Raw genomic sequence first — 24,773 nt, forward strand, 5'->3', positions numbered from 1 at the left:
CACATGAGCAGACCGGATCATCAATAGTCCCAACCTGCGCCCAGGCCCAAAAAAAAAACAATTATTGTATTATATGGAAACCTGAACAAGTAGTTAATTACTCTTATATTAATATCTTAATAGTTAAGTTATATTAATTTGCATTGACAAATAATTGTATTAAAATTGTATTAAATATCTCAATTGCACCATCTAAACCCTTTTTGTTGATACAACAATTCCATATTCGCAATATCACATCATTTCGCAATTCAATTTCAGTTCCCTTATTTCCTTAATATCGAAATGACTATTTCTTCTGATGTTTATTCCCAAGTTTCAATAATTTCAATGGAAAAATAAAGAACGAAAAAATGATACTCCTAGATAACAGCAATCTGCTCTGATAGGATTGACACTGACACAAGGCCCTTTGGTTTAATTACATTGCTTGTACCAGGGTGTGGAGCAAAGAGGATTAACTAAAGCAGAGCCTCACTTCTGAGGATTTGAGTAACCCCAGCGGCGCCGTAGTACCTCACCCCAAAAGAGGTAGAGCGCCACACGCAATGCTGGGGTGTCTGCCGGTCATCCGACTCAACAAATACCCCGTGTACTCAGCAGAAAGACTACAATAATTAGCAAATTATCTTATGTATTCGATTATTCGTCGTTAGTACATGATAGTACTATATTTTTTTTTGTTTGTACATTGACTTATTAATTATACATAATTATTCTATTCTTGGGATGATGCTGGCCGGAATAAAATGAAAAATTGCTCAATGGGTTCAATAAATAATCAATTCAATAGGAAATTGTTTGTATTGTAATTAATAATTCTCATTCGTTCCCTATCCCACACGTAATACCTTACCGACCCCCCCCCCACTTAATGCCTTACCGACCCCCTCACGTAATACCTTACCGACCCCCTCACGTAATACCTTACCGACCCCATCACGTAATGTCTTACCAACCCTCCGACGTAATGCCGTACTGACCACCCACGCAATGCCTTACCGACAGGCACATTCACCCTCGTAGTTCATGCGCCACCACTACAAAATTTTCCGGTTGTAGCCGCTCCATAAGCGTCAGCAATCTCTTCCATAATCTTCCCCCTGCTTCGTCTGAGACCCCATGTGGCGCTGGCGCCAGACTGTCGGGAATGGATTAATTTTATTGAACGGGATTATCAAATGGTGGAATGAGGGTGTCGTGGTAATTAGGGGCTACTGATGGTGTAGGAAATGATCGATTTTAAAAATGTGATGAGGGGCAGGGATTAACATGTTAACAATGGTTGGGGTAAGGACTACTGCGAAAATTTCAGTGTCATAATAATAATGTTGGGGAATACCTGTGTATTTGTGGAATCGCCCATAGTAGCTGTTTAACTAGTGATTTTCTCGAAGCTTCTGATAAACTAAATAGCCAAATAATAATAACTAAATAATGTTGGGAATGGTCTCACCAGTCAATAAAACCATTCCTCTTACATTTTCATTTAAAAAATTTATTCTGGTATAGAATTTAAAATCTAGGGAGTTTAGGGCGTCGCCATTTTGTCCCTAGCAGAACAGATGTCGCCTGACCCGCTCGTCCAGGTATTTATTATGAGGCCCAACGCTGACTGACCACTTCAGTCACTTAAAATCCATCGAACGAGCATTGCCTAAATCATTTCGTCTCCAATTAGTGCAGTTAGAATGACTCTGGCCTCATCACTCAATTAATTTTTGGTGAGTAAAACTTTTTATTTAACAGCTCATTCGTTTACAAGGCAATAACTCAAAACTACTCCAATCGTGACTTACTATTTTGTCTTTTTTCTGATTCTAGAATGACAATATCCAAAGAAAATATTAAAATGGCAGAGTCGACGTCCTCAGATATACCAGAATGGAAGCATCCTCACGAAGTGATGCAGTTGCATCGCTTGAAAATGAGAAAACGTGCACTCCAGGCTCGCATGAATCGCACGTCTACTGGAAGTGCGAAGCCCTCGTTGGATATCACCATCACAGGACCACTGAGTGAGTTGGTCGCTTCAGCATGTCAGAAACGAAAAAATCCATTTGTGAAGAATGATGTGAACAAGAGACCCAAAGAATCCCTCCAGCCAGACGTAGAAGTCAGTGGAGACTCAGTGATATTCGAATTGATGAAGGGAAAATCGTCCACAAGTCAGAATGACGAAAATATTCAGCCAAAAAAAATGGAACCATCCCCTTTATCATTTACCAGGGCTTTGTCGAATTTGGAAAATTTTGATAATTATAAGACTGACTTGGAGAGTTCTAAGGGTGTTAACTATGTACCTATCGATTGGAGTCTGAATTCCAAAGTGAGATTTATGTCGACGAAACCTTTTCCCTGGAATGGAAAATTAAAAACTAGTGAACAGGCATCTGGAACAACTGGATTTGTCAGGTGTCTGGATATTGGAGAGCAGGAAACTACTCTGGATACTAGTCCAAATGCTAGGTCAGTATGATTTTGAGATAATTATGGTGCATCTAGACGCGTTTAGAACAAAATATGTTGCCAAGAATATTAACAAAAGTCGATTCGATAAATATATCTTATTCTGAAATATATTCTGGCAGAAATGTATTGGACAATTGATATATTCACTGGTAATGTCTTCCAAGGACATATATTATGCCAAAATATATTTTCAAATTTTTTTAACACTTAAATTTGATGATCATCAATAAGACACATCTTCATGTGGAAAAAACAATTTTTTATTCAATGAAATTCACTGACTTTCAAGGGAAGAATATCATTTGTGCTATTTCCAAGGTCATTAGTATTTTTCATCGTCTAGTTTAATTAATTACAAGTCAATCAACATATATTCAAATAAAAAACATGTTTAATCATTTTTTATCTTGGGGAATATTAATTTAAATAATGAAAAAATACATCAGGAAGATTCTTATAAAAAAAATTAATCAACGTATCGTTTTCTAATTAAACAATAAAAAAGTTCCAGGAACTATTTGTTTTACATTAATATTCAAACCAATCAAAGAGGATTTATTCTGTTAAAATTTTTGTCACATATACATTTGTGGCAAAAAGATTTATAGAAAAGACATGCAAAAAATATTTTTGGAAGAATCTATCATTAACAAATATATCATTCGAAGACATTTTCGTTAAAAATAATTTTTATTAAAGAATATTTTGTTGTACTATTGGCTACACTCTTTTCCGAACATTATTTATACTACTCAGTCGAGTTTTTATGCAAAATCTTAAAATTAAAGGACAATATAACTAAACTATTCTCATCCATATATTTTTGGATTTTTTTAATATCAATTGTTATTAATTTTACAGGTTTCACAGATGTTGTCTAGTTTGGCAGCATCCGTCCTTACCGTGGCTCGAACTATTCCCTCGTGCAGCTGGAAAAGTCAGTGCTAGTCTAGCCAGTAATTCAGCTATCGCCCATAATCAATTTATCAAGGATGCCCTCTTCTCAGCGTGGACTGAGAGTTTCCGTTCGTTATTCCATCTGTTGCGAGCTAGACAGTGTCCTTTTTTTTACGTATGTGCTAACAATTTCACTGCACTGTTTCGAGCCGCTGGTATCTGTGGAGTCTCCGAGGTTCATGTGCTCTTGTCACCCACTACGAGAGGATTCAGACAAGCTTTGAAGCAAGAAGGTAAACATAACGATCGCTTAACTATCATTATTTCGATTTTTTTGTTAATATAGACAGCTGATTGACTCTTTTTTTGTGCTGCAGATATTCAATACACAATGCCTCTGAAGCCAGGACGTAAGAGACGATCAGACACCACTGATTCTGGATGTGATACCTTAGAATCTACTTCGGATACCATTATCTCAGCTGATGCCCAAGGTGATGACTCCAATTTCGATGATGATGATGGAGAAGATGATTTGTTAGCGAGTCTCGGTATCGAAGATTCAGAAATTAAGAAGATCAATAACGTACAGGTACGTCTGCTTGACAATTAAAACAATATTCCTATAATTTATTAATTATAGAATAGGTAGAGTGGCTGTAGCCACATCATGAAAAACAAAATCAGTCTGCAAACTTTTTTTTTATAGAACAATTTTATGGTTGAGAAAAAAAACTTCATGTGGGTACGAACGTTAACATAAAGACCACATTTTGTAACATTGATCTGAACAAAAATAGAGAAACACTTTCGAGTTAATTAAATCGATCACGACCAAATTTAAAAGCTCTATAAATTTCAAATTTATTGTAAATTCTAGACAAAAAATTAAAAAGTAAAACTGTAACACATTTTTATAACTCTATAAGTTTTTTTTATAACAGTATAACTGTAACAAATTTCTTTCATTTCCAGAAACGAATTACCTTCGAAAAAGAAGCTGAAGTCGATGCTCTGAAGCAGTCCCTTATTTTTGTCAAAGGTGTGGAAGCTCAGGCGTTATTCAATTTCTTAATAAATTGTAAGTCAGCAGTCGCAGTGTCTGGAGCACTCGCTGGAGTACCTCCTACCCTTCTTGCACCAACTGCATTTCATGGAGCCACGTTGAAACCTTTGAAGGTAAATTACGACAGCCTCCAGACTCCTTTCTTTTATTATCTAAAGTGTTGAAGCTTATACAGACGATATATTCACTATCAAGATAATTTATTATATGAGATTTTTCAAATGTCAGTGTCACGACTGAGAAGACAGCTAGACAGTTCCTCACATTTTTTGATCATTTCTCCTGTAAAAATATAATACTCTTGATTTTTTCAGGTGAGAGAGAGTGTCGTACGAGTTGATACTGAAAAATTCCATTCGTTGGAAATTAGAGGACCACTTTTGCCACATATGCTGCCTAATCTCTGTCATCTCATGAAATCTAGTCACTTGGACAAATTTTCAGCCAGTTTTGCCCAACTTACGTCGACCAATGCATTTTCAGCTGCTAAACATGGTTTAGGTACAGTAACTAATATTTATTATTAATTATGAATCTTCTGGCGAATGTTTGGATGAATAAGTTTTGATAGAAATTTGTTATTTCACTTTAAGGAAATTTTTTCAATATTTTTTTTTTCTGAAACTGTTACAGATTCACCTGCAGAAGACGAGAATGACGAACCAAAGCCAGAGAGTGTGTTTGGCCAGGAGAATTTGTCCGATTGTGGATTCAATTCAGAATTATTGTCACATTTTTGCAATCCTGATACAACACACATTCAAGTCGTAGAAAGTTTGAAATTTTCTAATGACGTTTACACGTGGTCTTGATGATCGTCGAAGAATATTAGTGATTCAGTGAGGGAATGGAAATTATCGATTTTACTCATTGATTTGAGGACTCCAGTTAAGTGGTACCACTTGTACATCTCGAGATGTGGAATTATTTCATCATTGTTGACAATATTATTCATTATATGCCGTACCATCTAGTCTTCAGTTTACGGAAGGAACACTTTACATAATCAATTTACACATTGAGATTTTCTCATCACAGCTTATTTATTTAATTTATATTCGGACTCGTGTCGATGGGAAAATGAAGAGAAAATTGTTAGATACATTTATTAAGATTGAGCAAATCCACGAGATCAATAGGGAAATAGGTGACGATACATTGGGATGATCTTGTTGATATTTCATAGTTGAATAAAAATTAATTCCATTTTTAATAGTTGTTAAGTGATGTATTATTTGTAGTGGTTTTCCTGACATGTTTTTAACTTGTATCTTGAGATCTATCCTTTTAATTAATTGAAAAATTATGTAAACTACACAAGTTTTTTAGAAATATAAATCACATTTTGAATAGCGAGGTTTTTTTCATTTTAATTATCTTCCTGGCTCTCTAAGAGAAATTAAAACATCACAGTTTCCTAGTGTCTTATAAAGAACCAATATTTTCGTTGTAATCAAAGATTTTAATTTCAATTTTTGATTATTAAACGCAAAAAATTAAGGAATTTTTGGTAATTCGTAAGAGATAACACACCGCTTGAGAAACAAGTTTGATTGTTTTTTTTTAAAAAGAAATGTTTTGGCAAAGACCAATTCGTTTCGAAATTTAATTTAAAAAATACTGAACGTTAGGATTTTTTTGCGAATTTTATTCTAGAAATTAGTTGGAAAATTTGACAACTGAAAATATTCAAAAGTCATGTCCAGTCGATGTCATAACGATCTGAGGGTAATAATCAAATCTTTGTTACCATCCATCGAACTAAAAAATTTCCTATAATTCAACTTTTTGGAATTGAATTGAGCATTTTATGAAAATAAAATTCAGACATCCTTCATAATGGCTGAAATTGCATTTTTGAAATAAAATAATTGGATTTTTGAAAATAATCAGTTCATCAAAAAAATTGGATTGATATTTTCCCCTCTAATGGTAATAACGTTCCACTTACCATCGAGGACTTATCATCAGAGTAAAACTAAGATTTGCAATTTATTCATTATAAAACCATAATTTCACCAAAGTCACATTCGTATCTCATAGACAACGGCCTTATACGTAAAATGACAATTTGTATTTTGCCAAATAAAAGTCTTACAACGAATAAACTTGAAATCCAAGTTCTATTCCGATGGTTAGTTCCACTATCTCTCGAGGGGTAACGAAAGTAGTCAAAAAGCTGAGTATCAGCCGAGGTCGATACAAGCGAAAACTATAAATGACCGGCGGGGGTAAGTTACCGGCAGAGATAACTTACCAACCGAAGTAACGGGTTACCGTTCGTTCCGACGGCTGAAAGAACTGCCTCTATCGGTAACCCAGGGGAATATTGACCAGCCTATCTTAGCAATCAAATTGCGTATTTTGTAAAAATAATTAATCACATTATTAGGAGATAATTTGAAAAAAATTAGAAGAATATTTTATCATAACAACTTTCGGATGGATGTCGTGTTTCAATTCATCTGTTCGTCATTTCGTCATTCCATGACGAACAGATGACATTCATGGAATCATCATCAAACGGAAAAATGTCTGGGTCAATTACCAGGTCCTCACCAGGAGCCTAATTTTGTTAAAAAGTCCAATTGTCCACGTCAACGAAGGAAAGTCGATTTAACAAAGGATTATTTTTGTCCTTCGATCTGATTAATTAAATTAGAGTAATTAAAGTAATATCGACATCGCACTTTAGTTATGTCATTAATCCCACAAGCTTTAAACTATTAAATCATAATTTTAAATAATAAAAACAAAAATCTACAATATACGAAAATCATTCTTAATTGAAAGGATTGCGACAACAACTTTGCGAGATTATGGTTTTCGGAAAATTCGCATGGCCTATTAATTTACTCTACTTGCATGACTTCAACTCTCAAATTAGTCTACACAATTATTTAAGACTGACGGGTGCAATCAGCCATTTATCTCCTGTTGCAGCCTGGTGAAGTGGTTGAGAGCCGCCTGCGGCCTCCTCAGCATGTCCAGTCTGGCTTTTAGCTCAGGAATGTGCTCGGGGTTTTCGTCTAACCAGCAGAGTTTGGGGTGCAGTCGGGTGTCGTCTAGAAAGTCTCGTTCGTGTATCGCCTTGGAGAATCTAGTTGTTGGTAGTGGACCTCACGTAGTGGATTTTTTTTTATTCGAGGGGACTCTGGGGAGGTGGTGCACCCTCCGGGTGCTGCTGGACCGGTCTGTTACTCTCGCACTTGAGCTACCGGAGGTCCGCGAAATTTTCGACGAATTATTCATTCTTTTGAACGCCTACATCGCCGCCTACCGATCACTAGGCGATAGATATAAAATTTAGGAATAAAAATTTATAAAAATTGTTCGTCAGTTCATGAGGTCACTTGAAGTGCTCATGATCGAACATATCTCGGGTCTTATCGATCATCAGCATCACAAATCGCCGATTATTGAATGATTTCCTCAAGATATCGCAGAGAAATCATTTACGGAGCGTGAAATCAGGAGCGAAGTGGTAAAAGGAGATAAGTGACTTCGGACTATCGAGTAGTTTTTGATGAATATCTCGAAATCTAGGGGAGGTAGCAAAATTTTCATTATCAGCTTTTTTGTAGAGCGAATCGAGTACTACAATAAATGTTATGACAAAAATACCGCTATCTGTCTTAGATTTGGAGTTATTGATTAAAAAGTAGGTTTACAGATAAGTCCACTTATCTCGTGTCACTTAATTCCTTAATTTAATGGCTTCTTAATTAATAGAAGATAATCAAGTGATAGAATATCATCGAAGCATATGTTATGATTTCATTGGGGGCCCAAATGAACCTGTCGAGACAAACTAACAATAATTCATCTCAAAATAATTATTTTACACTATTTTATTGACAGATTAAAATTGTGCCTCATAAAATGCTTCAAATCTTTATCATTAAACAGTAACATTCAATACAATACATGATAAATCGTGAATATACTGTGATTTGCAATATCTAAAAATACAACTTAAAAATTGCCAATGTTCACATACAAATTAATAACTTGTCTTGTTTATCGCTTTCATCATATCATGTAAAAGTGAAAAATGACACATATAAAAACGAACTTATGAGATTCACGTGTAGATTTTGGTTTTTTATAAAAACAATTACCAAACAGTGAACAGGCAATGCATACAATCGCAAGTGTTATACTTATTTATCTTTGTTCGCTGTCATGAAGTAGGTGAGCATATCGATTGGTAATGGAAAGACGATAGTGGAGTTCTTTTCAGCTGAAATTGTATTGAGTGTCTGAAAAATAAAATCGTTATCAATCGTATCATCGACCTTTCAATAAATTCTTTTTTTAAATAAATAGTGAAGTCCTTCACGGCTTAAGGCTAATGCGAGGAGAAGTAGGACACTAGAGAAGTCAGTCATAGTGTTCATGAGGAGGTGATTGTGAGGTATTGTTATTTATTGTTATTCCGAGTGATTGATATGTGTGAACCAAAATTAATTGTCTGTCAATAGTTGTGTTTAGTCCATGTCATTATTTATAATTTTTCTCCGAACAGTACCGAAATGTTTAGAATAGTTTTCATGAACGAGACTAGAGAAGAAACAGAAAGAAATGAATAAACAAGGGCCTTTCGTGAAATGGGCCCAGAGCGTGAAAACTTTGGTCACTAGGAGTCAGTTGATCTGGAGACATCATAGTTCATCATATTATTATTTGTTATCAATATATTGATTGACAATTTTTTTGCAGTTGGAGGCATTTTCCTGGGCCATATGATATGAGTAGAAGTTACAATACAGATAAAATGTATTGACTTTCGTGAAGATGTGAAGTGTGTGGAATTTTTCTAGGTAATTACCTGGAGATAACGAAGTTGAAGAGCAGCCGGTGAGTCGCCGATGACTTCAGAAGCTTCTCGGAGAGCTCTACTGGCTTTCTGTTCTCCTTCTGCTGCTATCACCTTTAAAGAGACCGATTTAGTAATTAGTTTTCAGTGATTACGAAATGCGATCATCCTGAAATCCTTGAAATATCTCAAAATTAATATCATAATGGTCTTTGGGAGGGAATAATGTCGAGAAAGTTTATTTATTACTGAGTCAATTCTCTTAAAAAATATTAGATATTACACTCCTCTTGATTGTGCTCATTATGAAGCTATTTAGCAACAGAAACTTCTATGAAATTGACTTTTCGATGAAATTAAACCAAATGCTCTAGATTCTACTATCATCATCCTCTCTAGTGCTATAGAATCCACTTCAAAATGTAGCTGTTGGATTTTTCATGAAATAAATAAATAGAAAGCAAAAATCAATCTCATTCTCTTCTGAGTATTTATATCTCAAAGTGAAAAAACATTTTTATGGTCTGGAATTCTAAGAAGTGTGAGGATTTCCCCCAATTGAATCATGACCAAACAGATCAGATTGTCCAAGGTTACTAGCTCATGATGTTATTTTGGTTTCAGTGTTAATTACCATGATATTTTCGTTTTATTTAAATGACTTGTCTTGATTGATTCACCTGTCGAGTGGTGGTCTCCCATGTAATTGTGATTCGTAAACGAGGACTTAATGAGCGGAGTCATTATGGTATATTTCGTAATGTATACGTCTGGCTTATTAATATCAGTGCGATGCAGTCATTAGAAGTGATTAGTTGTATCAATGGTAAACACAAATGATTTGGGATATAAAAATAAAAACATCAGGGTAATTAGTATTGAGAGCAAAATATTATGAGGAACATTTTCCAGGCGATAATGTGTGAAAAAACTTCGATATTTTTAATTCGATTCGAGAATTGGGACATGTCCTGTCTTGAAAAGTGTACTAGTCGATGTGTTCAATTGATCGACTGAGGATCGATTAACAATCGGATAGCGATTGACCATTAACACGATCGGACAATCGAGTAGCAATCGAGTAGCAATCGATTACCTATCGACCAGTACTCGACCATCGACTGATCGATCATCACCTCGTCGCCGATTAACGATCACCAGTTATTGATCAAGCTCAAGTTTTTGTCCAATCGATTGACCATCGAGTCGCCATTGGGTGATCCACTAGGAAAAGCTATCGAGAAAAAATGCCGCGAGGTAAATCCCACAATTAAAAAGTATAAAAATGTTTTCTTAATTAAAACGGATAATTCTCAAATTCACCAGAAACATTACTTAACCTCCTTTAGGCATCAAATAATTCGAAGAGAATTAGAATTAGAGAGAAAAAAAATTGTACCTTAGCTCGAGCTTCGCGAGCAGCTTCAGCCTCAGCTGCCATGGCCCGTTGCAGTTGTACCGGCAGGCGTACATCCTTTCTAAAAGTCGATAAATGCTATCATTGATACTTCAAATCGGTAAAATACCGGGAAAGATAAATGACACATTGCGTGAGTACTCACATTTCCACTCGCTCTACTTTTATCCCCCAGGTATCAGTGGCCTCATCCAGCGCTGCCTTTTCAAATATAACACAAATAATTCTTTATTATTATGATTATTCTATTTATGGAAAATCGATGGATTTTAGTTGATCAAGAAAGCGGATGTGGAAAAAGTTAATGAATTTTTGAAGAAAAAAGTGGAAAAAATTTCGAGGGGTTACAAAATGTTGAAAAATAATGAAAATTTCAGTTTTGATTTTGTGGAGAAAAATAGTTATTTCTTCCAGGAGGATAAGGCTGGGTGATAGAAGAGTGGAGATGGATGTTCGTTTTGTACAAAATAGAGATATATGTTGTAATATATATACATATATATATATGTTGTAATTAAATTAAATTTAATTAAAAGAGAGGGCTGGAGGAGATGTAAAACAAGGAAAATTGTAACATCAAAGAAATAAATATAATACTACTACTACTAGTTATTTCTTCCCTTTTGATGAGAAAATAAAAAAGTATTAATATTTCAAGAACAAGTGAAATTGTCCACCAACTTGAAGCTCAATTTTAATTGTCATTAGTTAGCGTTTTTTTCCAATTTTATCAACAAAAATTCTCAGATTTCTGTTCCATTTGCAAAATATTATGTGATTACACAAATAAATTTGTATATGTGACCTTGAACATGTAATTGTGTCATGTTTCATAACATTTTACGTTATTTACCATGAAAATTACAAAATAAAAAAACAAGTGCAAAGTTTGTATTGCAGAACCAGAGCAAAATGTGGAAAATCATTGATTGGGATGAGTTCTATCAAAGGAACCTGAATCCTTTGATTATCCGATAATTAATCAGAATATCATATCATTAATTACCTGCATATTCCCAGATATTGTTTCACGCTCGCTCAATATTTCGTGCAGTGGCCTTGTTCCCATTGTATTTCGTAAAGTTGTTTGGGCGAGTAACCGGGTACTGTGATGGGCATTTTCCACGTTTGCAATCGATATTGTTGCATTATTAACCCGGTAATACACAACTGCATCGACTGATACTGTGACACTATCTTTGGTTAAAACCTGAAGTTCACAATTTATTATTTAGATATTGTTCACTTGGATAACAAGCTATTGCGCAGAATGTTCAGGTATTTCGTTCTGTTATTCATAGGTCGATGATGAATTGAATGATCGATGATGTCAAATTCGGAATTCATGAGGATGAGCTTACGGTATTTCATGATTTTTTAAAATCCTGCAAATCAATGAATTTATGAATCATTGGGTGATGATACAATAGAACTTTTGTCTAGATAATTTTGCAAATATCTTTGAAAGTAACAAATTTAAAAACCACCGATTGAATGTTTTTTATGGGAATTTTTTTAAGGGAAATCACACGATCTAAAAAATTTCTGGATTTTCAAATTTAATTTTCCCGAAAATAATCCGGAAAAGGAGTTAAATATAATTTCCTCCCACGTTTCACCCTCTGAAGGTTTAATTTTTATTCCAAAATTTCTGTCTGTGTAATCGGAAATCTTCAATGTCCCCAAGCGGCGCGAGCTCTGGTGCCGTCGAGGGAGTCATGCGTCCCGTTCCCGGGATTTTATAAAGTGGATGTGCCTGAAGTGCATAAGTGTTTATGCGGCCATGGAAAATGGCGACGACGATGAGTGAATGAATGAATGAAACCAACCAACTGTCGGAGACGGGGGCTCGGGACAGGAGCCCTGATCATCTCTGGGTCACTCTGTCTTGATTAGTATCATAAACGCAAATTAAATTCAAGAATATTCGCTGCTGTCTAACGCGCGGGGATCGAGAGAGGGGCTGGGGTGGACTTGGAGCCTTGGCGAGGTGTGAATTCCCAAAACCATAACCTTTTAAGGTTGTTTTCATAATTCTGCACTGAACGATCCTCAAGGGCATGGCGAGGGGGTTGTGTAAGGCGCTGGGATGAACTTTGCAGTATTTGCGGGGAGTAAGTTCCAAAAATCATAAGTTCAGAAGGTGATTTTCATAATTATGGACTGAACGATCCTCAAGGACACAGAGGATAATTAATAGGGCGCCATTATTATTGTTATTAGTTCTTGAATAGTGACTTTTTTCGGTTCATCGATGGTGACGCTTTTCAGTTTATCGAGAAAGTTTGAAAAAGTATTGTTAATTGGTAACCAATTAAAAATACTTTGAAAACAATTTGCAATATCATCCGAAAAATATAATTATTTAATAAAAACGTGAGTGATGGCGTCTGTACAAAGAATGAATATTCAGTTTTTTCTCATTTAAAAGTGCAACATGGATTGCAATTCACGTTATTATTTCTAATTTGATTAATGTAATTTCAGGAGGAGATTAACAAATTAACGAAAAAGCCCTGATTTAGAGATATTTGCAATGTAGACAATAATTCTATTTTTAATTGAGATGTAAAAAAGTCTCTTGACATGAAAAATAAAAATTAAATTATGAAAAATGAGAAAGTGATGGAAATTTTAAGAAATTTGATTTTTCAGATTCTGAAGCAGGATTTAGTAATAGATAGGGTAAGATACCTCTTGGGGTGGTACGTCATAAGTTCGTGTACGCAAATCGACGCGTGCGTAGCAGTCAATGCAAGGCAGGATAAAGAAAATTCCTGGAACAATAATAAGTGGTGATATCAATGATTATCAATGATTATCAATGATTTGATTTAACAATTTTGTGAGGTAATTTTTTAGTTTATTGTCGTGTCAATGAACTTGCCTGGGCCTTTGGCACCGCCTGATAACAGTCTTCCTAGTCGGAAAATCACCGCTCTCTCGTATTCTTGGACCACCTGAGAATATTTATTTGAGAAAATATTTTTTGATAATGTTAATTAAACTGTCCACGTTCCTAAATATTATTTTTAAAAATTACCTTGAAACAGACAAATAACGAAAAGGGCATTGTCATCACTACGAGCACCCAGGACAATATCACCAGCACACTGCCACATCCTGATTCATCAGCAGGAGTCGAATCTTCAGCTGATGATCATAAAAATGAATTTTTCTCACACTTTGGCAAAACTACTTTTTAAATTCACAATAAATAAATAAAGCGCAGAAACAAAAACAATTTACCTGAAATTTAATGCATTTTTTTGATGGAAAGTCAACTGTTTTTATGGAATTTTTAATGAAATTCCATTTTTCAAATTAATAACAATAATTATTGACAATTCTAACATTTTCAAAAAAATTTTTTTCATAATTTTTACTGAATAATTCCAACAACTTTCAACTTCAATTTTTCCAAGACGTTTTAAACTTTTATCTCAACATTTCTTGCAACATTAGTCTTAACACATTATAAAAATCTATTATTTAATTAATTTTTAAAATAAATAAGAAATTTTTTTGACCAAATTCGTCTCCAATCGAATTCGAAATCCCAAAAATCCTAATTCGAATTCCTTAAATGCATGAAAAATAGGCTGATTTATTAAAAAAAAATTGAGAGTTTCTATTTTGGAAAATCTATGTGAAGATTAATAATAATTAATCCCTCCACTTACCCCCTATAATCCGCTTCCTTATGTCATCAGGTCGTGTGTTAATTTGTACAGTAGTTGTTCCCCCATTACTCATATTTGCCATAGGAAGCGACATTTCCGGATTGACACGTACGTTGAAATGCGCCACCTAATATTTTTTCAGTACAATAATTGTAGTTTATCGATCTTTAAAAGTGCGGAGTCAAAACAAAGTAGACGCGAGTTTTCTAGAAACGAAGAAGTCAAATTCAATCAATACAATAAACTCATAATTTCCCTAAACAGACCTTTAAACAATTGCAGTGTATGCACTATTGCACTATTGGAAGTAACATCACATATGAAAAATTTAGTTAGCGAGTGGTCAACACATTTCATAAACGAATTGTTGAAAATCGATGAAAATTGCAAGATGAATTGCATTTCTAATTTTAATTAAATTGAAATATTTTGTGGCACCTCTAATTACTTAATTCACCTGTTCTTTTTAACGCGTCAACAGTAGAATTTCCAACCGCATGAACCGCTCGTTCTAAAGCACTGAAACTTTTCCATAAAAAGACCAATAACTGTCATCTGCCCAGCATCACTCGTATTTTATATAATAACCACTATAATATCGTATAATAAAAACCAGTTTTTTCGTCACGAAAAGGTGACTTTCCGGCCGGGCGGGGGAAAAGTGACTTTTTTCGTCCGCGAAGCGAAGGGAGAGGCCCAAATAATATTTCGTGGAAGAGAAATGTCACTTTTCCTCCACCGGACTAAAAAAGTACTTTTCGTCAATGCCGCTACGTTCAGCCCGTGTCGAAAAGTGCCTTTTATTCGTTTACTTGTAAACGAAAAGTAAAAACTTGTAACCGAAAAGACTTTTCGTACTAGTAAACGAAAAATGACACAGTTTGCCACTCCCTGAACGTAACATCACTAACAAAAAGTATAGTTCGGATACACGTGCGGGGGAGTCTTTTACCTTAACAGGAGATGAGGAATGGCGGACATTTAGCTAATGCTGGCCGACAGTCGGCCGACTGTCGGTCATTCATCATCTCCTGTTAGGGTAACTCGTGTGATTGGCAGCCCTCGGCTTCGCCTGGAGCCGCCAACTTCACACTCGTTGCACCCCCGTCGCAATTGTATCGAAATATAATATTTTGGTCTGAGCTGTAATGCTCCCAGGAATCAAAAACTACTTTTTCGATACGTCTCAATGGTAAATTCCCACTTTTCTCCCTGATGAGCAGGAAAAAGTGGACACTTTCCGCCCTCGGGGGAAAGGAATAAATAAATTATGTAAATGAATTACGTGGAAGAAATAAAGAATCAAAGAGAACTATACTATAATATTCCATTCCAACTATAGATTTCCATTTCATTTTTTTCTGGTATTGAATATAAACCCGAAAAGTTCTGTCAAATAAAGTCTTGAAGTTGAAAAACAGTTGCATTAAATGCGATTTAGGCGGGAAAAATCAATAAATTAAATTAAATGTTATTTAATGTCATTTGACACCAAAATATTTATATTATTTTGCTTAAAATTTTTAAATTTCACTACATTTTCTGTAAAATCTGAATTTTTATAACTTTTTTAATTATAAATTGCATCCACTGAGAAAAATCCAGTGAAAATCACGTAAAACTTTTTTCGAAAGAAATATTCCGCCACAATCATAAACTTTTTTCGCAAAAAAATTCCACTCTAACAAAAGACTCTAATGACTTCGTAAATCATTAACTCAAAACTCGAAACCACAAACCTACAATTTTCTAAAGCCTCCAAACACAATTTCCAATCAATTATTCTCACTGCAATAATCCTCGATTCCAAATTAGTACTCAATCGCTATAAATAACTCGTAAAGTCTTAAACTCTCCAAAACACCGATTGCTCCACCACAGATGAATCAAACTCCCGTCGAAAATGAATCTAATTACCCCCACCTCCAATTACCCAATCACATTCATTACCAAAAAATCAAAATCCAGAACTTCGCATCCCTCCACCCCACTCCCAGTCACAATTTTCGCTAAAAAAAATTTTGCGCAAAAATCCGTCAAACCTTTTCAAAACAGACGCGATCAAATCCGTAGCAGTCTGACAATAACAACGTACCTTGTCAATACTGATGAAAGCTGGTGTATGAAGACGTTGCCACGACGACAGGTTGTGGAACAGTGAAGTGAGGCTTCAGTTAACCAGCACTGACAACTCCATAATCGCCAACCAATTCGTCCGTCTAATGTATGCAACATGGTAAACTGACTTAATTAAGAACAACCCCCAGGAAAGCACCCCCAACCCTTGAATAATATATCACCCTCAATTATATATCACAGGACTTTGAATATTCAAGATATTCCCGCAAGTTAATAATGATGACTGTGCGCATGGCTAAGTGAAAAACTATAAAATAGTAACCACTGTCTTCACCATTATCGACTGGCAAAAGATATAAATAACTTAGCTGTTTACAATATTAACGAACTCTCGCCCTTCACTCTATATTTCCCATATTGTGTCATTGTTTCTATGGCTGCTCTAGGTTGAACAATTACGATAATGACCTTCGACGGGGTCGAGGGGTCGTTGAATGTTCATTAATTTGATGGGACATCATATCAACTATAAACTGGACTACAAACACTAATTATCATCAGGTGGATAACAATATCCGTCTGTTTGTCAAAACCAAATTTACTTCCGCGTGACAAATGTCAGGGGGAAACGAAATGATTAAACTGTTTGTAAATAGTCACATGACAGAACTATTTATAGTTTTATTTCCGCATGTGCACCCTCTCGGGCCTTTGCATTTTGTTTCCACCCCCTGTGATGTCATGGGACTGAACTTTTCCTCAACTGTAGCTCATTTCCGCGAGAGATGAGGCAAACCAGGGAAAACCCTGATTGTACACTCGGTCGATCGTGCAGAGTCCTAGTGTACGTTTTTTAAGCGCATTTTTATTGTCAGAACAAAACAGTCAATATTTACAATATTTATAATTTTATAAACTAGTGTAAAAAGTAGTGGTTGGGAAATATTTCAATTTTATTTAACAAATTTTATTTTATTTTATTTGGGTCTATGAGGCTCTCCAGTTTTTAGAATATGTGCAAAAAAAATGAAATAGAATTAGAATATTGTCTTATTTAAGATTGTGACACGTTTTTCTTGTTCACAATAACTAAAATTATATTTTTTTTTGAGGGCTAAAAAAAGTTTAACATTCGCTGTGTATTAAAGAAAATTATAATCCATAATATGCGAGGTGGTGCACCCACCCCTGTCTTGCTGACTAAAAGTGATAGACTGAGTCTCTTACACTCGCCCCAAAGCTGCGGAAATAATTTTCCCAATAAAGAATTTTTCAGAATAATTACGTCTCAAAGTTACCCTTATTAGGATCATCAGGGAGAGGATTATTCTTTTGGCACAAATTACGTAACGAATATGAATAATTAATTAATGATTCCTCGTTAACACTACAAACACTAAATTTTAATTGTCCTAAAAACATTAATTTGTTATAGAATTCGATCAATGTATAAAATTTAGTGCCTGCGAAAATCTAAACTAAAATTTCGTCAGGACAAAAATAATTTATTAGATGAACACGAACGTGCAGAACTGTACGATAAATATTGCGTTTATTTCGCAAATTGTCACAATTTTTCGTTTGTTTGAAAATTAACGCCCCGAATTAAAACGAGTGATGAAATAATGAGAATAAATTTGCGAGATTACGATCCTGTTTAGAATAAATTTTTAACACAAAATAATAATCTCCTTTTGTAGAAATTAATTACACCAGTTGTTAATTTATTGTCTTGTGAAATATTAGACGAAAGAAATGTTGTACAATCTTTATTTTATAAAAACGATATTTACCAGTTTTCAATAAATAATTAAAATACATCTTTAGATTCTTTGAAAATTATTCCTGTATTTAGGAAGAGTTTTTCCATTTTTTGGCCGGACAAATATGAATTTGTCAAACATTAGTCTGCAATAGATTGACGTTAGAAAATAGATTTCTATTCATCTTTAAGGTTCTTCAACTTTTCTCATGAATATTAGTCAATGAATGACGAGTTACGATAACATAATTACTCATTATTCATGCAAAATGTCTCAATTAAGAATTGATCGAAAAATTTGGCGATTCATTTCAGAATTCGAACTCAAGAACTCAATTTTCTTTCTTCGAAGATTTACTCTGCCGTTTCTTCTCTGACACGAACATCTTCCTGATGATCATTTTCACTAGTTTGTACAATACACTCGCTACAATGAAAATAGTAACAAGTAGGAAAGCGATTACATCCAAGTGCTCTAACTGATACCAGGCAAGATCAGCTGCTGCAGTTTTCAGGAACTTATTGCCATGTCCTCGTGCAACGTATTCGGTCCACCAGACAGACATCTCCAGCGGTGACATCGGACGGTCATGCCAACTCCTCTGGAGTGCCTTTGCGTTCGTCATATAACTGAGGCAGAGAAAACGATCTATTAAATCGAGATGATGTTCCTTCATAATTATTAACGTGGTCCAAAAGGTACTGATTGAGTGGGGATTAATAAATAATGACCGGATTTAATCCCTGAGATAATGACGATAGATTTTCCAAATTTTTCTTTACATTTTTAGTTTTGAAACTTTTGCGGCCATGAATTATATTCTTTTCGGCATCTAGATGAATAACGTGTTTTGATTCATTGCCACGATGATATGTGGCATATATACTGGCAGTATATATCACACAGTATATATGCCACATATCATCGTGGTATATATAGTGTTCCAAAAAAAAACAAAAACATCTCGATAATTAGTGGCCACACGACAAAATGTAAAACCTTTTTGTGTAGAGCATGAAATTCTCTACATAAAATCTACATAAAATCTATCGAAAAATTCCCTCAGAGATTTGGTAATATGTATACATATTACATATTATATGTATACATATTACTAAAAAGAAATCTGACATATACACAGAGAGAAAAATTCTCTAAAAATTACGTACCTGTTCCGTAATCTGCCAGTCAACACAATATTCCATAAAAATTACGGAACAGTAACGCATTTTTTTACTAAACGTTCCATAATTTTTCTCGCACGTTTTGGACTTTTCCTGGGACTTCACTGATAAAGATCCGTGATTATTTCGTAATTATTACCGAATATTTTTATGACTGGCAGATTACACAAGTCCCACGTAATTTTTACACAATTTTTCTCTCCATATACGTTACGTTATGCCTCAAATATATAATTTTATGATTGAAAAACACGCGAAATATATCTGCCTGAAATATTTCGTCACATAGACTCCACATATATTTCACATACCGCATTTTTTACCGTCATATATACCACACGATTCAGATATATGCAAAATATATTTCCACGTGTATTTTTCTTTCGCGTGAGGTTCGAGTTGTGATGGAACACCTCATATAGATGACATTTACACGCACCTTGGGTCATTGAATACATTTTCAATGGCAGATTTCAAACTTTCAGCATTGAAATTACTCCACTTGAGAACAATTGCGACACCTCGACTTCTTGCTGCTGCTGCATTGTTAAATTGATCTCCATACATGGGGACAATGACCATTGGAACTCCAGCACTGGCAGCCTCACTTACACCGAGGAGACCTCCATGAGCAAGATAGCACTTTACATTGGGATGACCTGGAATAAGAGCACTGATGATAACTTGAAAATATATAGTAATTTTTGTCCAAAACGTTATTCATATATCAGCAGTCATTAACCCAGAGATACCTCTCTGGGGACACGTAGTGTTTTTAATAGTGACAACAAAATTTGTATCAGAACGCATGCGGTCGTTGATAGTAATTGATTCTTATCACCTCGCATATGCTAATTTTTGTCATATTTTAATTAAAATCGTGGATATCGGAGTCGAATATGGGGCAGCGTGGAATATTATATTTCAAAAGAAGTGATATAGGGACTTTTAGTCACGTGGTATGATAGTTCGAGCTGGAGAGAACCGACATCCCACGCACATAAAAATCCCTAAAACACTAATCACGAAGGTTTTTCCTAGGGATTTTTACGTTTTGGTGTTCGGGGAAGGGCCGCATCCCACGTGAATAAAAATCCCTAGATCATTAGATAGAAATTATATTTTTTTGTAGTGACTTTCGTTTTTGGGAGTTCGATGGAGGGCCTCATACCACGTAGTAAAAATCCCTAGGGCACTAGTCATGAGTCATATTTATCTGCAGTGATTTTCAGGTTTGAGGAAGGGCCATATCCCACGTGAATAAAAATCTCTAGATCATTCGTCACGAATGATATTTTTCTGTAATGATTTTCGTTTTTTGGAGTTCGAAGAAGAGCCTCATCCCATCATAAATTTACCCAAATTGCTCTTTTGAAAAAATGTCACTATATCCCCTAGTGAAATATCTCTCTCGATTTAGAGAAACTTCTCTATCGGCCTCCTAAAAATTCAAAGTCTAATGGGCGACGAGAAGACGCTGACCCAAAAGGTCCCAAGACCCAATAAAATGACCTGAGGATCTAAGGAATTCATCAACAATGTGGTTTCCTAAATCTTATGAGGCCCCATATCATCAATCACAAAATATATCACAAAATTTACGACATCAATAGAACTTGTTACGTGTGAATAAGGCCCATTCCAGTACTCAATCACTTCCTACTTCGATTCTACTCCCTGACCCAGTAATTTTTCAGGGACTTTTCTCTCCTTCTAATGCCCATCATCCCCCCACGTGACTTACCAAGAATAGCGGCCTGAGGTAGCCATTTTTTAATCATAACGTTATCAGGTTTTCCCGGCAGAAACTCATCCTCCCATTTCCAAAGGACCTTCCAGGGAACGCTCCTGAGGACCTTGAGGATCTCCCTCAGGGTATCCTGGTCCATCGAGCTGGCCTTGATCATGGATCCCCAGCTGAAGAACAACACCCCTTCCTCGGCGTCATCCAGAAACCGCTGAATGTCCTCTGGAATGGACTCCCTCTTCTTCGACAGATGAAGACCCCCGATCTCCACAACATTCGGCAAATGTGGTTTGGCCCAATGCAATGAATGATGTGTGTTCACCAGAATCGCTGACATATTCTTCGCGATATCCCGAAGTCTCGGTACATCGGGCCCAAACACTTTTTCCACCATCTTCTGCATTGGACGATTGTAGAGTACCTCAAAACCGAAGTTGAAGACCTTCGGGATCAGATAATTCCCCATTCGCTGCATAAAATTCATTTTCGGTTCAAATCCCACCAAAATTGCTGGCACATAACTGGGGTTTTGTTCGTTAGATATTCGTTCATTCGCCCACGGAAATAGTACATGAGATGATAAACCGATGAACGGGGCCTTGAATCGATGAACAAACCCCAGGAAGCAATCGCTGTTGAACACCTCCGTGATAATGACATCGAACTCTGCATTCGATTTCACGAGCCTCTGCAAATTCTCATTCCCCAAATTCTTCTGACAGTGGTCCAATCCCCACTGACGGAGCAGCATGAACTCGTAGAAAATCGTCAAGGTCGAGTGCTTAATCTGCTTCAGGTCCACGACATCCAAGAAGACGTCGACGGCACCCAGATCGATGTCATCATAATTTGGAAGACGTGATGAGTTGGTCCTGGGAAAGTAGGAGACGACTGTCAGGTGGTGGCCACGATGGGCCAGCTCCTCCAGGAGGGGTTTGAATACGTCGAAGTGGCTCTTTCCCGGATGAGAAAACACAGCGAGAACCTTCAACTTCTTCGCTGGTGCGTCTGATGATGATGGAGTGATGATCGGCAGCAGCAGAAAGTGAATAAAAATCAGGGGAATTTTCACCCTCATCTTCGTCGGTCACTTTGAGATTGTCTTAGGGGTAGACTAATCAGGCACTTTCATTTAATTTGGTTGGTAAATTCAATTAGCTGGCGATGCTAATACTTCTCGCACTCGGTCAATGATTTCCGACTGAATGATATTAACTAACGGGTGTCAGAGACTCGAGACCTCTGACGATTGCACAATTCTCTTTTGGCCCCACTACCTCCGACGGACTGACAAAATCGTTACGAGTTAGTTATTTGTGTTCATGTACTCCAACGTTGCAAAGGTCTTATAAACTCGGCTTCTTACAGTGCACACTGAGAGAAATATTCAGGAGAAATTACGGAACTCGCAGTTTCCTCATCGTTTACGATTATGACTGGGAAATTTCACGTGACAATATCGTCATTTTTTCCTGTCGATTCAGATAAAAATTGCGGAACTTCCGGGAAAAATTACGTGACAGCTCGTCGAATCTCCTACAACTGCACTTCCTCTGGAATTATGAAAATTACAAGTAATTTTTATTGCATATTTCTCTCTGTGTTCTTGTTAAAGTTTGTTAAAGGAAAAGAGCAAGTGATTACGCGGGAATAATTCTTTACTTCCAATGTGTGTAATTAATTCGTAATTATTCTAGTGAGTTATTTAATTTTCTTGAGTTTTATTCAAATTTCTTCTTCATTCCTCAAGAGTTCTTCGGTTTTCGTAATTTGTTATCCTCAAATCTCGTAATAGTATCTCAAAGGAACTAATGTCAACGTCTGAAGTTTTTTTGTCGGATGAATGTTGGATATGACTCAGCGTATTTGTTGTAGCAAATATAAATTACAGATTGAATTTTAATCTCCTATAATAACTGTGTGAGCGTGACTCGACAAAAAATGAGATAAGATAAAAATCAAAAAATATTTTGTTCATTACGTGAGTCCACGATTTTTCACTGTCGAAAAGAAATAGTTTTTTCAGTTAATTTCCTCGGATTTTCAACAGCGCAATTCTGGGGAATATTTCCATGAACAAATATGTGAAGACGTTTCTAATTAGCGCATAGCGGGGGTTTCCTATCCGCGACATATGAGCCCAGTTCACGATGTTAATTTTAGAATTCGTGGGGAGTAGGGGAGATAACGTGAATGTCGAAGATGGATTCATGCGATTCAATAATTCATTTACATTCCAGGAGTTTTTGTGATTTTGGATTTCCTAGTGATGTAAATATTGGCCGTACGATGTTTAATTTGAATTGATCTTCCGGGGGAGTCACAAAAGACTTAATTGGCAATGCGATTTAATTAAAAATATAATGCAGGGGGTTTAATTACCAGAATTCTCGTTGATTAAGTTCATCATTTTCATCTATAAGAAGCCTGAAGTGTTTTCCTCTCAAACAAAATCTATTTCCTGTTTGTCTGGGACTTAAAACCATTAACATATCTTGTTAGTTATCGTCCTTCGAGTCCCTAACTTGAAAACCATCTGAAGAAAGCCTGTGAAGTCTGTCCAAGGTCGATTGTCCTCTGATCTGACATTAGAGTATCAGAAATAATGACGTGATCATCGTCTGTATTCTCTCTGATTAACAAACTCTCTGCCCCTGTTAGTAATTAATAAAGTGTTATTGGAAATGAGCTTTAATTTCAATATATAATGCAGTGGGTTTAATTACCAGAGCTCTCATCGATTAATCTAATCACTCTCATCTATAGGAAGCCTGAAGTGTTTTAATCTCGAACACAATCATATTTCCTGTCTATCTGTGACGTAACACTATCATTATCTACTTATATGCCATACATTCATCATTCTTCGAATCCCTAACTTGAAAACCATCTGAAAAAAGTCTGTGAAGTCTGTCCAAGGTCGATTGTCCTCTGATCTGGCATTAGAGTATCAGAAATATCGAAGTGATCATCGTCTGCATTCTCTCTAGCTCATAAACTCCTCGCCCTGTCACCAATTAATCAAATCAAATGTCATTAGAAATATTATTTAATAAAAAATATAAAGCAGTCGATTTAATTAGCAAAATTCTCATTAACTAAGCTCTTCACTCTCATCTGTAACCTCAACCGATGGAAAGGCGATTGTAGCAGCTGTTTCCGGACCCTAAAACGACACAACTTTGCAGATTAAACAATTAAATGAACAACAATTCAGATAACATTCGAGAACACTTTTAGCCCAACCTCAATCGAAATAGTAATAATCATAAGCTCGAATAGAGACTCGTCAACTGACCACAATTGAGTTCATTAAGAAATCGGAATTATTGATTTCTGATTGCTCACTGACGTCGTAGATAAATACATGAAGAAATATGCCAATAGCTCGCATCACTCCCTGGAATCCACTGGATCTGGTCTCCACCAATGCAAATCCACATAAAGTCTAGGAGCTCATAAATCCAGCAGAGGGAACGAGATAGTTTTACTGATTAGGAAATTGTTTGATCACCGGTGGTATCTTCAGGTACTTTGGAGGTTAAACGATGTTTAGACAGACAATAATACCCAGAAGTAAATGGATCAACTCATCTCACTGCAAACCCTATGAGCTGAGGGGCTTTTGATGTTGGGATCTACGAAC

The 24,773-nt window shown here is 35.8% G+C and overlaps 3 protein-coding genes across 10 annotated transcripts; 1 reads left to right on the top strand and 2 right to left on the bottom strand.

The window, feature by feature from the left end:
* Positions 1 to 1,158: 1,158 nt before the first annotated feature.
* Hd (humpty dumpty) lies at positions 1,159 to 5,787 on the top strand. The gene is made up of 7 exons (XM_064133681.1): positions 1,159 to 1,724; positions 1,825 to 2,469; positions 3,334 to 3,662; positions 3,747 to 3,961; positions 4,345 to 4,548; positions 4,750 to 4,936; positions 5,069 to 5,787. The coding sequence occupies exons 2-7, from the start codon at positions 1,826 to 1,828 to the stop codon at positions 5,245 to 5,247; spliced, it is 1,758 nt and encodes a 585-aa protein (XP_063989751.1). The 5' UTR covers positions 1,159 to 1,724; position 1,825; the 3' UTR covers positions 5,248 to 5,787.
* A 2,483-nt stretch (positions 5,788 to 8,270) lies between these two features.
* Positions 8,271 to 16,579, bottom strand: LOC135169340 (uncharacterized protein). 7 transcript variants are annotated; one of them, XM_064134257.1, is made up of 11 exons: positions 16,450 to 16,536; positions 14,812 to 14,879; positions 14,355 to 14,481; positions 13,715 to 13,824; positions 13,559 to 13,631; positions 13,366 to 13,448; positions 11,678 to 11,881; positions 10,817 to 10,872; positions 10,654 to 10,732; positions 9,267 to 9,368; positions 8,271 to 8,697 (listed from the first exon to the last, which is right to left on the bottom strand). In XM_064134257.1, exons 3-11 carry the CDS (start codon positions 14,446 to 14,448, stop codon positions 8,599 to 8,601), a joined length of 900 nt encoding a protein of 299 aa, XP_063990327.1. In that variant the 5' UTR covers positions 14,449 to 14,481; positions 14,812 to 14,879; positions 16,450 to 16,536; the 3' UTR covers positions 8,271 to 8,598. The 7 variants fall into 7 exon arrangements, with proteins under 7 accessions (XP_063990327.1, XP_063990325.1, XP_063990329.1 ...); XM_064134255.1 differs by having other exon boundaries at positions 16,397 to 16,463; XM_064134259.1 differs by lacking the exon at positions 16,450 to 16,536 and adding an exon at positions 16,098 to 16,333.
* A 1,541-nt stretch (positions 16,580 to 18,120) lies between these two features.
* On the bottom strand, positions 18,121 to 24,765 carry LOC135169339 (UDP-glycosyltransferase UGT5-like). Of its 2 annotated transcripts, XM_064134254.1 has the most exons (7): positions 24,374 to 24,765; positions 24,227 to 24,293; positions 23,854 to 24,134; positions 23,510 to 23,781; positions 21,125 to 22,680; positions 19,820 to 20,039; positions 18,121 to 18,825 (listed from the first exon to the last, which is right to left on the bottom strand). In XM_064134254.1, the coding sequence occupies exons 5-7, from the start codon at positions 22,203 to 22,205 to the stop codon at positions 18,528 to 18,530; spliced, it is 1,599 nt and encodes a 532-aa protein (XP_063990324.1). In that variant the 5' UTR covers positions 22,206 to 22,680; positions 23,510 to 23,781; positions 23,854 to 24,134; positions 24,227 to 24,293; positions 24,374 to 24,765; the 3' UTR covers positions 18,121 to 18,527. The 2 variants fall into 2 exon arrangements, with proteins under 2 accessions (XP_063990324.1, XP_063990323.1); XM_064134253.1 differs by having other exon boundaries at positions 24,227 to 24,765.
* Positions 24,766 to 24,773: the final 8 nt, after the last annotated feature.

This window comes from Diachasmimorpha longicaudata, chromosome 14 (genome assembly GCF_034640455.1).
Source record: "Diachasmimorpha longicaudata isolate KC_UGA_2023 chromosome 14, iyDiaLong2, whole genome shotgun sequence".
Classification (NCBI taxonomy): Eukaryota; Metazoa; Arthropoda; class Insecta; order Hymenoptera; family Braconidae; genus Diachasmimorpha; species Diachasmimorpha longicaudata.

Excerpts from the sequence above, each read along its gene's own strand:
- Hd (XM_064133681.1), top strand. The coding sequence starts at position 1,826 with ATGACAATATCCAAAGAAAATATTAAAATGGCAGAGTCGACGTCCTCA. Across the intron at positions 3,962-4,344 it reads AGAAGATCAATAACGTACAG|AAACGAATTACCTTCGAAAA; the intron begins GTACGTCTGCTT and ends TTTCATTTCCAG. Across the intron at positions 4,549-4,749 it reads CCACGTTGAAACCTTTGAAG|GTGAGAGAGAGTGTCGTACG; the intron begins GTAAATTACGAC and ends TGATTTTTTCAG.
- LOC135169339 (XM_064134254.1), bottom strand. The coding sequence starts at position 22,205 with ATGAGGGTGAAAATTCCCCTGATTTTTATTCACTTTCTGCTGCTGCCG. Across the intron at positions 20,040-21,124 it reads ACCTCAGGCCGCTATTCTTG|GTCATCCCAATGTAAAGTGC; the intron begins GTAAGTCACGTG and ends CTCTTATTCCAG. Across the intron at positions 18,826-19,819 it reads AATGTATTCAATGACCCAAG|TTATATGACGAACGCAAAGG; the intron begins GTGCGTGTAAAT and ends TCTCTGCCTCAG.
- LOC135169340 (XM_064134261.1), bottom strand. The coding sequence starts at position 14,448 with ATGTCGCTTCCTATGGCAAATATGAGTAATGGGGGAACAACTACTGTA. Across the intron at positions 10,873-11,677 it reads CAATATCTGGGAATATGCAG|GCAGCGCTGGATGAGGCCAC; the intron begins GTAATTAATGAT and ends ATATTTGAAAAG. Across the intron at positions 10,733-10,816 it reads AAAGTAGAGCGAGTGGAAAT|AAAGGATGTACGCCTGCCGG; the intron begins GTGAGTACTCAC and ends ATCGACTTTTAG.